This window comes from Rutilus rutilus (assembly GCF_951802725.1).
Source record: "Rutilus rutilus genome assembly, chromosome: 22".
Lineage (NCBI taxonomy): Eukaryota > Metazoa > Chordata > Actinopteri > Cypriniformes > Leuciscidae > Rutilus > Rutilus rutilus.
In genome coordinates, this window is record NC_140227.1 from 27,367,505 (window position 1) to 27,383,192 (window position 15,688).

At 36.0% G+C, this 15,688-nt stretch overlaps 1 protein-coding gene across 1 annotated transcript in view; it reads right to left on the bottom strand.

The window, feature by feature from the left end:
* cacna2d3 (calcium channel, voltage dependent, alpha2/delta subunit 3) overlaps positions 1-15,688 on the bottom strand; it is a 44,975-nt gene that overhangs the window by 27,620 nt on the left and 1,667 nt on the right. Inside the window, exons 3-10 of the mRNA XM_084395468.1 lie at positions 10,061-10,177; positions 7,702-7,761; positions 4,683-4,845; positions 2,126-2,257; positions 1,612-1,672; positions 1,254-1,404; positions 227-301; positions 17-106 (exon numbers count right to left, since the gene is read on the bottom strand). Of these exons, the coding sequence (XP_084251594.1) occupies positions 17-106; positions 227-301; positions 1,254-1,404; positions 1,612-1,672; positions 2,126-2,257; positions 4,683-4,845; positions 7,702-7,761; positions 10,061-10,177 (849 nt within the window). The remainder of the gene's footprint in view (positions 1-16; positions 107-226; positions 302-1,253; positions 1,405-1,611; positions 1,673-2,125; positions 2,258-4,682; positions 4,846-7,701; positions 7,762-10,060; positions 10,178-15,688) is intronic.

Genomic DNA, 15,688 nt, shown 5'->3' on the forward strand with positions numbered 1-15,688 from the left:
GGTAATCTTCACCCACCTCATTTAAGATAGTGAAAGCCTCACTCAGTGCATTGCCCAGGAGTCCGATTCCTTTGGCGAATAACTTGTCCAGATGCTCTTTAAAGTGCTGATGAATAAGAACAAGAGAAATGGCTTTCAGATATGGTTTAGGAGTCCTAATTTCACTGAAAATTAAGTAATTACAGCCAGCAAGTGTGTGCCATTGTTTAATAAAAGAAAGACATACATCCTTATTAGTACTGTCAGCTTGAACGAGAGTGCCGTTTAGACAGGACTCCACATAACGGATCTCTTGGTTGTACTGGAAACACAAGATATATTAGACACAGTGGGCATTAATTAAACAAAGCTTTCAAATTAATTGATATCCTAAAGGGTACTAATTATTCCACTCATAGATATTAAATCAAAATTTCTTTGCGTTTTTGTTATGAAAGTGTATGAACATACTGTAAAAAAAAACATCACAGTCTAAAAAAAAATTCTTTTAATTTTAATGCTAACATGATTCATTACATTAATTACTTTATAAAAGTTTGATGTCGGTCAGGTTTTTTTAAAATGTTTTTGAAAGAAGTCTCTTCTGCTCACCAAGGCCGCATTTATTTGATCAAAAATACAGTAAAAACAGTAATATACTGAAATATTTTTACAATTTAAAATAACTGTTTTCTATTTCAATATATTTTAAAATGTATTTATTTCTGCAATGGCAAAGCTGAATTTTCAGAAATCATTCTAATATGCTGATTCGGTGCTCATCAAATCATTTCTTATGACTATCAATGTTAAAAACTGTTAATATTTTTGTGGAAACCGTGATCATTTTTTTGTAAAAACTATTAATTATTAATTGTATTAATTACAAAAACAGCAATCTTACTTTTGAACTGTAGTGTATATGACATATATAAAATAGAATAATATAAAATAAATGATATCATTTTAAAAAATATATGATTTTATAAAACTATGTCAAGTAAAACAATTTATGTTTTGACATTTCTCTTTGCAAACCATGTTAGATTAAGTTTCTCGCAGCCACTCATCTAGAATCAATTTGTACCATTTTTAAAGTTTAGAAACTGATCCTAGACCAGCAGCATTATCCTGGAGCTGCATGATATCAGAATTATACTGTATCTATATTCATAAAAACACATCATGCCTTTGGAGAAGAAGGATAAAGCTCAGAGAAGACTACGCTTTCCCAAGCCTTACACAAGAGAGGAAAGTTTCTCTGTTCGACTCACAGCAATAATGTTGAAGAAGTCATCATCCCCGAGCGTGTCCAGTATGGAAGCGACCGTCTGTCTGGCTATAGTCAATCTTAAACCCTTCATACTGCCACTGACATCCACCAGAATCACAACATCTTTAGGAGAGGTGGCCGCCTGGATATACCTGAGACAACAATCATCACACAGAAATGTTAATGCATGAATTCACTCATAAATTATTTATAAATAAACTAATAAGTTAGGTTATACTGGAATCTATTCTTGAAAACCAAACAAAACCTTACTGATCACGCTCACCACCACACATCAAATAAAAAGCACAAAAGAGACATTTCAAGAATCATTTAAAGCAGAAAAAAGTAGTTGATACCATTTTCTGTTCCTGCAGTCAAAAGCAATGACACCATGTTCATCAGGATGCCATTTCACACCTGAAAACACACATAGTGTAAAGAATTTAATTCACAGGTTGACATGAAAGAATTTGACATTATACTGTATATGGATATTGTTGATATTGTATTTGGTATATGGTGTTTTTCCCCCTCACACACATCCTAGTGTCTCAGAACCTTTTATATATTAAAATCATGTTTCACATTTATGGTTTTATAGTTTGCAGACTCTTTAGTTAGAAATCAAATGATGGTATATCTCTGTGACTCAGCTCTTTAACCACATCTGTTTAGCACAAATAGCTAATTTATGTAAATTTGGCATAATGCTATAAGATGTAAGATGTGATTTAGTCCGCCACAGGCTTTGATTAATGGAACACATTTTCTCTATGTCCTCTCTGATGGTCTGTAAAATTAAAACATTAGTGAAATCAGCCAGTTTGATCTTCATCAATTTCTGCGCAGACATAATGCAACATCACGCACCTGGGTATTGTCGGAAAAAACCTTTAGCGCTTCCAAAGTACTGCCAAATAAGGGTCGGGTCCCTTCTGAAGTTATCCACGAAAACTTTGTTCAAGGCTTCTGACCAATAGACTCCGTTAACAATGTCAGGGTCTAAAAGGATAAAGATCGAGAAAATGAGTGAGAAAAACTGCTACATTGATTTATTTGAAGCATAATTTGCAAAACACAGTTCTAATTTGAACTTTAACCCTAATTTCGTTCGTCGTACAAGCCCAAAGTGGTGCAGTTATATCACCTCATCCCAGTTCCACCCCTCCTTCTGCTCCGAGTCCAACCTGACTCCATAAAAAACCTCTTGCCTTTGTCCTCAAGCACACAAAGCGACGCCATTGAAAGGCCATTACGGGCGCGCAGAAAGGGACGCGGTGCATCCACCGCGCGTGAGCGCCCACTGCAGCATCCACTGATCACAAAGAGAACAGCTACTTTAAGAGTGATTACTCTGTTCTCAGCGCGTTCTTCGCTGGGGCATTGAGCCCTTGGCTTCGTTCATTGCGCCGTCCCCAGGTAGTTATTGACCCGTAGTGCTGCAGTGACACTGAGGAGTTCGTTCTCGGATCAGTAACTTCAGAATGACCTGAGGTGGTTGGCTATTATCACTGCTCTATGACATACTAACTTACCTCTCTCTATTTTTCACTCCGCAACGTCAGGAAACCCGAGAGCTGTTTATCAGTGGCGCATTCAAAGCTATTAAACGGTCAATGAAGTTGCTCTCTCTGTTTCTTTGTTAATCTGCAAAAACAACTCATGAATGACTACATGTATGCCCTTACATGTTCAAAATGACTAACTTAGTTGGCATGAAATGAAAATGAATTTTTATGCTATACCCGTAAAAGCCTTTTTAATGTTCTTGAACGAAAGAATGTTTGTATTTATTTGATCAAAAATATAGTAAAGACAGTAATATTGTAAAATATGATTAGAATTTAAAAGTAACAGTAAAAGTGTTTCCAGCACTGATAATAGTAAAAAAACATTATTGACCACCAATAATAATTCATAATAACTAAGCAGCAAAACAGCATATTTCTGATCAAGTGACACTGAAGACTGGAGTAATGATGCTGAAATGATCACAGAAGTAAAATCTATTCAAATAGAAAACAGTTATTTTACATTGTAATAACATTTCACAATATTACTGTTTTTACTGTATTTTTCATCAAATAAATGCAGCCTTGATGAGCAGAAAAGACTTATTTCAAAAACATAAAAACATTTATCGATTCCAAACTTTTGACTAGTAGTATCTAGTTTCTATATGTAAAGATTAGCATATGTTTTTTTTTTTTTTTGACCTCATAATTTTTTAATCCAAAAATTGGTTACGTATGACGGACTTCTCCAATCATTTAGTCTGCTTAACCTTGTCACTTTCTTACAATCGAGTGAAGCTCACATTCAGATCTGCCTCTATCTAATCAAAAACTGATGGATAGAAGTTCCCAACCTACATATTTTTAATTTCTGTTAATCTGTTTCACTCGCATGTATGTCAAAATAAGGAGGAAAACATCTGCCGCTACATCCATTACATCGCAACTTTAAAGGTACACCATGAAACTCTAGCAGTTAAAAAACAAAACTGCATGTATTTTGCAGAAGAACATTGTTTCGGCTCAGCGTGACTGTGCGGATGAACATGGTTATCCTACTGCTCGTGAAACATTCACTACTAGGATCATTAATAGATACGGAAAGGATCATTAATAGATACGGTACTTCCTTGAAAATAAATTCCAGCACAACAACCATAATGAAATTACCCTTCACAATAGATAATGCTTTACAATAAACTGTTAGAGAGCTACATATGGCGATTTATCTGTTCAATAAAATACCTTACACCATCTCTGCGTCGCTTTTAATACATTTAATATGTCAACATTTAATATGTCTCAGTTCTCACCATCATCGAAAAGCCAAGTCATCATTTTATTACGAGCTCTGTTGGGTTCTGTTTTTGCCAGCAGACTCTGTTCGGCATTTTATTAAAACGGGTGATTTTGAGACTTAGTTTGCTCAAAGTAAACCTTTCTTGCTCATTGTGACAACTAACAGTCCCACACCATAAACACATCAAAGTAGCCGGAGCAACTTTTCTCTATTTATGGATATGACGAGACATGATTTCCTGTGAAAACCATCAAAACATAAAAACATCAGTTAATCAGTGTAAGACAAAAAGTTACATAGAGTAGCTACTTTTAAGCACTTTGCTCCTGCTGGTAGATGGCTGAACTGCAGCATTTTGTTGCACAAAACACATTTTTTGCAAGCAACATACAGTATAAATCAACAATATTTAATTATATTATAGCAGATGTTTTCAAGTCATAATAACTCTTAAAAGAATAAAATGGAAAGACATTTTCCCATCCTGCTGCTCAGGATAGTAAACAGTTTTGGGACTGTGCTGTTCTTGTACTGCCATCAACCAATCAGTGTGTCATGTTGGTTGAATCATAACCCATATCCTGCATGCCCAGGTAAAAACAGGATGCATTACCTTTATTGTACATGTTGGTTGGCACCTGCACCACGCTGAGGCTGAGGTTGACGGATAGGTTACTAAAATGATCGTTGGGTTCCAGGAGGAACTCTCCTCCCAGCTCCACGCTGTTCCCATCTTCATCCACCTCGTTTATCAGCACTGCGTTGAAATACTCGTACTGCAGGAAGAAAAACGAGCAAAACAAGTCTATATAGAGGTGTCAGGCTTGAAAAAAGAAAATGTGAATGAAAAAGTAACCATTTTATTTTAGTTGATAATACTGCAATATTCATTCTATGGTGTAACAGCACTTGAACGTTCAAAAGTTTGAAGTCTGTAAGATTTTTTTTAAAAGAACTTTCATTCATCAAGGACACGATAAACTGATAAAAAATGACAGGAAAGACATTTATAATGTTACCAAAGATTTCTATTTCAAATAAATGCTGTTCTCTTGAACTTTCTATTCATCAAAGTATAGTGAAAAAAATGTATCAGTTTTTCTGCAAAAACATTAACTGTTTTCAACATTGATAATAATAAGAAATATTTCTTGAGCACCAAATCAGCATATTAGGATGATTTCTGAAGGATCATGTGACTAAAGACTGGAGTAAAATTCACCTTTGTCATCACAGTAATAAATTACATTTTAAAATATATTATAACACGAAACAATTAGTTAAAATTTTAATAATGTTTCACAATATTGCTGGTTTTACTGCATTTTAGATCAAATGGTGAGCATAAAAGACTACTTTCCCCCAATTTTTTTTTTTTTTTAAAACAACCTATAAGATTGATCAGACACTTAACTAAGAACTCAGTTATTGGATGCAGACTTCGTCAAATCTGAGCACAGTTTGAGACACTATTGAGATCTGAACTCTAGAGGAGTGTGAGTTTACATGTGAGATTAACACATGACATAACACATTAACAAAGTTAATTGGTGACTTTCACTCAGACAAAAAAACTACAGAATGTTCAGCAAAAGTCTGAATGTATCCATTAAACATTCCTGATTTCTCTTTCCTACACTAAAACAGTCAGGTATGCTTGACCATTTAGACTAAACCATTAAGGCCCGGTTTCACAGACAGGGCTTAGACTAAGCCAGGATTAGGCCTTAGTTCAATTAGGGCATTTAAATAGATTTTATAAACGTGCCTTCGAAAAAAAGAGACATATATTAAGATATGTCAGTGCGAGTTGCTTTCAGTTAAGACAGCTCAAACAGCTTTTGTCTGTGAAACCGGGGGTATAAATGTTAGTTTACTAACTGGATGCGCACACACACACACACACACACACACACTCTATAGATACAACATTTCATGCTTGCATCCCAGACGAACTATAAAGGATATCGGGCAAAGAACATTTAGTTTGTGTCCAGAGGGCATGCGTGATTAAACTACCTCTCACTTTACTGGACCAGAGGTCATTCTGTGAAAAGAGGCTATCTATCTGTTAGGTGAGTGTACTTGATAACACCTTTGTGTTTACTATTAAGCGGTTTGTGTATGTGTGTGTGCACTTGGCTTCAGTTCCTGTTGGGGGGGGGGGGGGGGGGGCATCACTTCAGAGCTCAGCAATGACAGCTCATACCACGGCTGGGCGCTCCGGTGATACACCCCTGGAGGGGCGGAGGGGGAGCGGAGTCGAGAGGAGCGTATCGAGGCAGAGGAGAAACGCTCCACACTCAGCGTTTCTGACAGCACTGCGACAAGCTTTTGAGGGTTATCAACAAACAGCAGGAGCAGGTGCTGCACACCCCAACGAGTCCCGGTCCCAGTGGGTCCCAGTGAATGAGAACTCCTCATTCAAAGAGTCACGGTCAGAACTGTTTCATCCAGACCTTTATAGACATTCACTCTTGGCCAGACCATTTATTGAAAGCTGAGTTTTTATATACTCACACTGAGGCACTAAAATAATTAGATTACAACGCTTAAATAACATTATTTTCATGACTTTTTTAAATTTTTCGTGCATTTTTATTTGCAATTTATTACTCTTTTTAATTTTACATTTATTCCTGTAGTAAATCTCCATTACATTTTGCATGTCCTGATGTCTCTTCGATCGACATCAATATAACCAATAAAACACTCTTAAATCATATATATATATATATATATATATCATATACAATTACTAATTGACTTAATAATATATATAGCCTATATATATATATATATATATATATATTCATTTGTAATTAATTGCATTACTCTTTCTCTTTTCATTACTCTAATCACAAAAATTTATTCTTTTAATAGATTATTCTTACAATTACTAATCATTGTTATATACACAAAAAAACTCAAATTAAAATTAGTGAGTTAATGAGAGTATAAAATGGATTAATGTGTTAGAATAAAGAGTGTGTAGCTCTAAAATAAACATCCTTCAATTCAGCCAAAAGGTTTTTGTTATAAAAAACAACATACAGAAATATAGAGGGTATAAAACCGACTCTTTCACTACAATTAGTTATGTGAATAAAAAAAAAGACACAGTTTATGAATTACTGGAAATGTATTTCTACGTACAAGAGAGTGAGTGCATGAATTCATTACTGAGGGGGGATACCATTATTTTAAACGTATTTTGCTTCAGTGAATTTTCCATTTGTCCCTGAATAGCGCAGCCAACGTGGAGTCATTTATCTTAGTCGGAGTGCGGAGGCCGGAGCGAGGGGAGGGCTTTCCGGCACATAAATATATATATAAATATAATTCACTTCAAGAACTAAGCTGGAGGTCATGTACAGGATATTTGCATAAAGCAGGGCTACAAGATTATGGCAAGGAGAGCAGGGCTTTATTAAAATATCCCTTAAGATTATATTCTTAAGAACACAATAGAATATATGAAATATTCATGAAAATACAAGCATTTTAAAAATGAATATGCATGTAATTTTTGTGTTTAAACAAAATGTATAAGCGCATTAGAGTGATTGGGTTTTTTAAGAACTGTCCATGGTTCTGAAATCTTCCCATGTAATACAGCAAAACTCTCTCACCTGTAGGTCAGGGTTCTCCTCATGCTGAAGATGAGCTTCCTCCGCCGCTTCTACAAGCCTCTACATATGAGTGACATGACACAGACAACAGCAGAAACTTAGAAGAGTTGATTGATGGCAAAATACACAGACTTGTTCTTGATGAGCAACATACTGTAGATTTCAAAGATGCAGACATTTGTGAAAATAGCCTCTAGCTACATGTAAAAGGCATGTTATAACTTCATTTTATAATTTCATAACATCAATAACAAATGTATTACATTTTATAATGCTTATCAGATTATAAGTTAATGTACTTTCAGAATGCATTTGATTCATATGGAGGGGGGTGGGGGTTGACTTTCAATAACAAACTGACCCTGAGAAACATTCACAGATGTAAAACTTGACAGTCATAATGATTTATTTATGAAATTAATTGTATAAGGTGACCTCTTTAAAGCAGTAATATAATGTTTAGTTTACCTGCAGCTTGCAAACAGGTTGTATTTCACATGGTGACTTGTTCCCTTGCGGCAAACACGTGTGTGTGTGTGCGTGTGTGCACAAAGGACAGTTTATGTTTTGTCGTCATTGAAAAGTGCTGGCATGCATTTTTTTTTTTTTTTTGTTACATGGAGGTATAATTGCTTCCAATCCACAAAGCGCTTTAGGAAAAATAATTAATACTTGTCGCATTTGGTGGAAATTATAGCAACAGAACCAAAAAAAAAGGCTTTGTGCCAATTTTATAAATACATGCTACAAACCAAGCTGTTCTGTAAAATATAATACTATGAGGCTATAATGTGTCCCTGAAAAAAAAAAAAAAAAAAACATAATAAAATAACGTGTTCTAAATATGGTTTAGATCGGCCTACAAACAGGGTGCGAATTATGACAGTCAAAACATAAGGCTGGAGGGGGCTACACGCAAGTTGCCTACTTTTCAATCGTGTTTTAAACGTCTCATTAACCACAAAAGCTAAATCACGAGATAGAGAGGGCAAAAAACAGTTAGCTAGAGCGCGAATTTTCACCTGTTGCCAAACAGGTGGCGCTAGAGAACTGAATAGCGCGCTTACCTGAGGAGGTAACGTAACCACAGCAAATATAGGCCTACAAACGATTATTACGGTAAGTTAACAAACATGACAAATTGGCATTTATAACTTAAGCCGAGATTTACACCACAGATAGGCCTATCCTTAAAAAAAAAAGTTAACATTTTGTTTACAAAGTCTATTTGACGGTTAGTTAGGCCTTAACGTTAACTGTTAGCTGCTGAACCTCAAAAGATTACACGCCGAAAAATAGCCTACGAATTCCTTTAAGACAACCCTGAAAGACTGTTTGCTCTGACTCACCTACTTCCTTCTTTAACCACCCAAACAGAGGTTAAGTTGGAACTTTTTACAGCTTTCAAACAATAGGCTATTTCAGTAAAATAAGTTTGTCAGCGCGCGGATTTCATCTCACTTAGGCATGCTTGCTCGTGAACAAAAGTCGCGTTCGCGTGAGTAGGCTAGTAATCATTTGTCATTTTATTATAGATTATTTAACATATCACAAGTATGCCTGTATAGCCTAACAAAAACCGTTTTAAAATAATTTAAGATGGATAAACACGAACATTATCAGTAGAAAAATCATTTAAAAATAGGCCTAAAATCACTCTGGATGAACATTTAAATATTTTTTTCATTTGTAGGCTATTTGTAGAATTATTTTCCAATAGAATAAAATGTGCTGCAATAGGCTACACTTGGATTTTTTGTGTTATAAATTGTATCAAACTCCCTTCAAATCCGGCGCCTAAATACTACTAAATTTATTCCGTAGCCTAAATACGCGCGTGCATTTTATAAAATCGGGATGCAGTTGCTACAATTGCATGAGATGTATTTCATGGGTTTTACCTTTCATGGCAAACCGACTCCATTGCATCATAAAGTGACTGTGTGTATCTGCAGGAGTTAGATAAGCCTATCTCGTCCACACACACAGGCAATTAAAGCCTGGACCGTGTGTGTGCCTCTGAAGAATAACGGCAAGAGCCGGTTGTAACGGGAAAATCTATATGTTCTTCTGTATAGAAGGGAGAAGCTTCAACCGAGATGCTTTCTTTACGTTAGCAATAATTAAAGCTGTTGCATCCGAGACAATAAATGATTGATGGAAAATGCTGAAACAATAAGAATTCATGCGCAAATCGTAAAATAATTCAAAAAGGCAATAGATAGCCTAATAATAATTCCAATCTTTATTAACAACAACGAAAAACTATAGACGATGTTACTGAAGGCTGTTTATTAAAAAAGAAAACGGAAGACGCATGCAGAACATTTGATATTCTCTTCCTATTTTTTGTACTTACTCGTGTGGCCTCAGCTTTTTTCCGAAATATTTCCTCCATATTCTGCGCCACATTTTTCACCACTTTTGCGCCGTCAATCTCTTCTATTCGCACCGATTTCTCATGTTCCTTGTATTTCTAAAGAGAAATAAATGAGTCATGTTACGCAGTGAATATAGGCTACACACGACAGACATTTTATACTTTTTTGGTGTCAGTGTGGTCAAGGCTGAATGACATTTTAATACAAAATATTTTGAACAATATAGCTTTAAAAAAAACTTTTAAATAAAACTAAAGCATATGTTGTTTTCTGTAATTCAATCAAATCAAATATCAATTTTGAATGCAGCTTGTCTGGCAATAGTAAAAGTATGTTGCATGTATTAACAGCAATTTATTATTACAAAAATAAATGTATTCAACTCTTTAAAAAGCACATTAACATAGGCTATAATAAAAAAGGACATCAGATCGCAAATATTTTTTATTTAACTGCATTCATATTTGCACACTTTAAGCTAGCGGATCACTTTATTCTTTCTTTGCTGTGTGTGTGTGTGTGTGTGTGATCCTGGTAAACCTTAGGTTGTGGTGACCAAATGTCCTCACAATGATAGTATTACCAGTTTTGACCTTGTGGGGACATTTCTTTGGTCCCCATGAGGAAAAACAGCTTATGAATCATACAGAATGATGTAAAAATGCAGAAAATGTCCTGTGATGGGTAGGTTTAGGGTTATAGAATTTACAGGTTGTACAGTATAAAAATCTATTTGGAATATTGAAAACAATGTGTGTGTGTTTCACATTTCAGTTATCAAATAATCTCAATGGAAATCTTATAAGAAAGTCTCTGCTTTGTTGATGAAGATATTAAAAAGCAAATTCAGACATAAAACTCAGATAGAAAAATATAAACTTAACGAAAACAACATGTTTAGCTTAAGATCTTTTATATACTGTAGTGGTAAAAATGTGCACAAAGTAAATTAGATCTTTTCTTTTAGTCTAATGGATAGTGTGATACCATAAAACATTAGTTTAAGTGATCAATGTCCAGCATGACAAGTACAATTTTCTGTGATAGCATAGGGGCATTTACATTTGCAAATCTGAGGGAGGGAGGCAAATATGTGTGGCAGCGGAAGATGGATGGATGAGACGTTTTTTGGGGGGTAAAAATGACGAGAGACAGTGATGGAGAGACAGGGGACAGTAAGAAGAGGCCTTTACAAGTCTCCATGACCTACGCTTTGCATTGTCTCTTTGTTAATACAGCTGTCATTCCCATTTGAGTTAGTGCCACAAGTCTTCAGATAAGCACGTCGACGTGCGCCTCTCCCTGACAGCGGCCTCTCTGATTGGCCGATAAGACCAATCCTCTCCAGATAACGAGCTCAATCTTGTCCCTGTAATTGGTGGAACTGCTGCTGCAGTGTCTATTATTGGTGGAGGAAGAGCGTTGTGGGTGGGCTGCTTTGGGGAGGGTGGGTGTGGCTTGTCGAAAGGGCCACGCATTGTTGGAGGGTAATTGAAATGGAGTCAGAATTCAGTAGAAAGATAATAAGTTGTCAAGCCTGGGCGAGTCTGGATAATGAACTACACTTCAGACAACGCTGAGTCTGCAATACAGGCGACACCTGAAGCAACAGCACTCAATGGCCGTTGTGATATTAGACTATTCAAACACACTCAGGCATCGACGCCTGCAGGCTTACACCACTCCACAATAAAAAAGCCTTTCTGATTAAAATAAGTTCATGTTTAGTGACAGATTTAATGAAAAAAACACACACACATCCCAAAACGTGTGCTGCACAGCTTTTCTGATGAACAGTATGCATACACTTGGACATAAATGGACATAAATGGAATCAACACACACACATTAAAATCTTAACTTCAAAAAAGGCTGATAAAAATATGTTTCCAGTACAAAAAATAGACAGCATGCATATCCTTCTATGTATCTTTCAGTTTTTTAAGGCAACATTATACAAATTGCATCAAAACACTCTTGCACATCTCAAATCCCAATAAGTGTTCAACACAGTCCTTTAAACTTAAAAAAAAGCATTTCGGTTAGCGTTAAGTGAAACATGGACATGCATTTCATGAAAAAATGTGTGGACAAAAAAATGTGACAGGACACTCTGGCACATCTAAAATCAACATGTTCTACACAGTCCTTTTAAATTTCCCGTTTCCAGGACGAGAAAAATATGAATACATGTCTTTCTCAGTTTTTAAAAGACCAACGGGACATAAATCACCTGAAAACACATAAAAAAATTCACTGAATCTAAAAAATACAAAACATAATGTGAATCCAAAAACAGGACATACATTACATGTAAACAGTATGCATACTGTATGCATATTGTCTGTCTCAGTTTTGTAAAGTCAACAGGATACACACACACACACACACACACACACATTGGGTTTCCATGGTTTATGGGGACATTCCATAGACAAACTTATTTTTATACTGTACAAACTGAATATTCTATCCGCTTACACTAACTCTACCCATCACAGAAAACTTTCTGCATTTTTACATTTTCAAAAAACATGCTGTTTTCCTAATGGGGACAAAAAAAAAAAAGTCCTCACAAAGACAAGGATTTCGGATATTGCCATCTTTGTGGATGGATTTACCAGGACCACACACACACATAACTAGTTCCACAGTCCTAGTAACTTACAAAATGTCTTTCTTTTTTTTTTACAAGACAACCAATTGCATGAAAACACACACTCTGGCACATATCAGACCCCCAACATGTTTCTAACACCAACACCCCCCTCCACACACACAGATCGTAGCACCACGCGGCAAATTACCCCTTTAAGAGAGAGACCATGGAGAGTTATTGAGGCGGAACAGTTCATTTCACGCCTGTCCTGCCTCCCCACCCCTCACCCTCCGTCCCGGCACCCTCCCCAGCCCCAAAAAAAAGCCATAATCAAAGCCATTAATGCTGCGTCAATAGTGATGATCACTCCACTGATTCAAAACACAGTAGAGAAATAGTCCCGGGGAGTGTCCCAAACTACCAGATGCTCCTGGACAAAACAGGTTTTTGCCTTCATATTCTCAAGATGCTACAAAATTATTCAGTGTAAAGATGCCTAATGGTAAAGTATTTGCACAATCTGTTATTTTGTTGGGGCGAGGTGGAAATTTCAGCGATTGAAAGCAACAAAGGGTGACATTTGTATGGCTACCCCTCCCCCCTCCCCTTGTGTAAAAATCAGGTAATTTTGCATAACAAGCTTAATGATCACTCTTAACGATCCTCCTTAATGAACCGGCCTGCTGCCTCATCCCTCCCTTTCTGCTTCCAGCTCTTCAGACAGGCAGTTCATTGGCCCTGAGCTCCACCCATCGGTCACGCCCACTGAGCAGGATGATGGGAAAAAGTGCAAACATACGCAGAAATGGCAATGAAGAGAGAACACAACTGGCTGGGACATTTTACAATGTGTTAATGTGTGTGTGCGTGCGTTTAGGCTGATGATGAAGATCATTCTGGGTGGGACGAAGGAACATGTTCATTATTGATGCTTTTGGCTGAATCGGGAACAGATTTCCATCTTAACTCTCACCTTAAAGCGATAGTTCAAGCAAAAATGTGTCATTTTTTACTCACCCTTATGTCATTCCAAACGTTGGAATGTTGTATTTTGTAGATTATAAACAATCTTCTCTCATTTCTTTTGAATACAGTTCATAGTAGGGATGCACCAAAATCTTTTTGGGCCGATATACTAAATTTCTAACGAACAGCTATTGGCCGATTCCGATACCGATATTTATTACTTGTCATTAAAATAGATAGTTTTATATTAGCAAAGTTCAAAAACGCATGTATTAGGATATACTAGCTAGTTTATCGTCAAATTATTTTCTTTGAACATGGATTGGATCAATTTAACACTCAACAGGCCAACATTATAAGAGAGGCACAGAGTAAGATATATATATATAAAAAACTAAATAAAATACAAATACGAAAACTTGACAACCTTCAAAGGTTATTTTGCTATCAAACTATATATGCTGACAAACTGTATTTTGTACAGATTTCATTTTGTTCACGCAGTTTATTAAACTATCGTATGCCGATGTTTTACATTGATCAAAAATATCGGCCGATAAATATCAGCTGCCAATACATCGGTGCATCTCTTTTTCATAATGACCACATCTGTCCTAAATAGACAAAAAGCACCACAAAAGTTGGCATTATGATTAATGCACTATAATGTATCATATAATTTTTATAGCAAATAACAAATGGACATTTAAGTTGATATCTCATAATCGTCCACTGCACTGAATTTAATTTGCATTCGCCTTCAGATATTAAAAATATCTTGATGTATCAAAAATATTGATGCACAATGCCATATTTGGCGTCATTGTCATGAAGTTTCATTGGTTTTTGTGTTTTTTGTTATGAATATGTTGTGCTAGTTTGAATATGCACAAGGGGAAATGAGATTTTTCAGTAAATAATAACCCAAACATGAATATTCTGTCATCATTTATTCAATCTCATGTTGTTCCAAACCAGTATGACTTTATTTTCTTGGGACATAAAAAAATGGGACATTTTTCAAAATATATTTTTATGTTCCAGCGAAGAAAGACAGTGGTACAGTTTGGGAGGGTATAAGTAAATGATTTTATTTTTTGGAGTATCCCTTAATATGCTACTGTACGACTTTAGAAGACTCGGAGTTTAGCGTATGGGTCATATGGACTAGTTTATGCTGTAGGTTTTGGAGCTTGGCAGACGTGAACAGAAAAAAAAATGTTTTGGAACAACATGAAGGTGTGTAAACAAAGACAGAATTTTCATTTTTGGTTGAATTATCCTGTTAACAATTACACAAGGTAAATCAGCCACATTGGTCTCGGATCAGTGGATAAATACAACACCGGTAATGGCTCTGACTACACTATAGATTTTTCTGCAAGTAAGGGCCCAATAGCTAAAGACAGACCCTGAATCTCAGTTTTAGTTAAACAATCAGTGTTTGTGGACACACGTATCCTTCACAAAGACAGACTTATGTACCTCACTAACATACATGAAAACTCCCATCATTCTCAGCTGTAATTCTCAAAGCCTTTCAATTTCATTTCCGCTGTTTTATAAACAGACCCGGGCTAGTTCAGTTAAAGAGTCACGTACACACATTCTGTGAGGAGGTAATTACGACGATAATATGTGCACTGATGGTGAGAGCTGAGCTCTTATCTCACACCAACACTGAGAGACTTATTAATACTTCAGAGAGAGAGAGAGACAGACGGGTTATCTCAAAACATCCATCACTGTTTTTCCTTCAGTAGAATCCGAGAGGAAATGAAGTGTGTTCTGTAGTATACAACGCCACCGCATAGTGCATTCAAACAACACGGTATACTGGAACAAAGAAACCAGGTGGAGACCTTCATCCGCAAAATATCGGCAGTCGCATAGATGTGAACTTTGATAATAAAATATTAATATTGTAATGTGTCTGAGCCTTTTCTCTCTTTTGATATAGTTATCAATATTGAATTGTTTCTATGTAAATATAAACCATCACACCAAAAAGACCACCTAAACAATACGAATGAGGAAATAG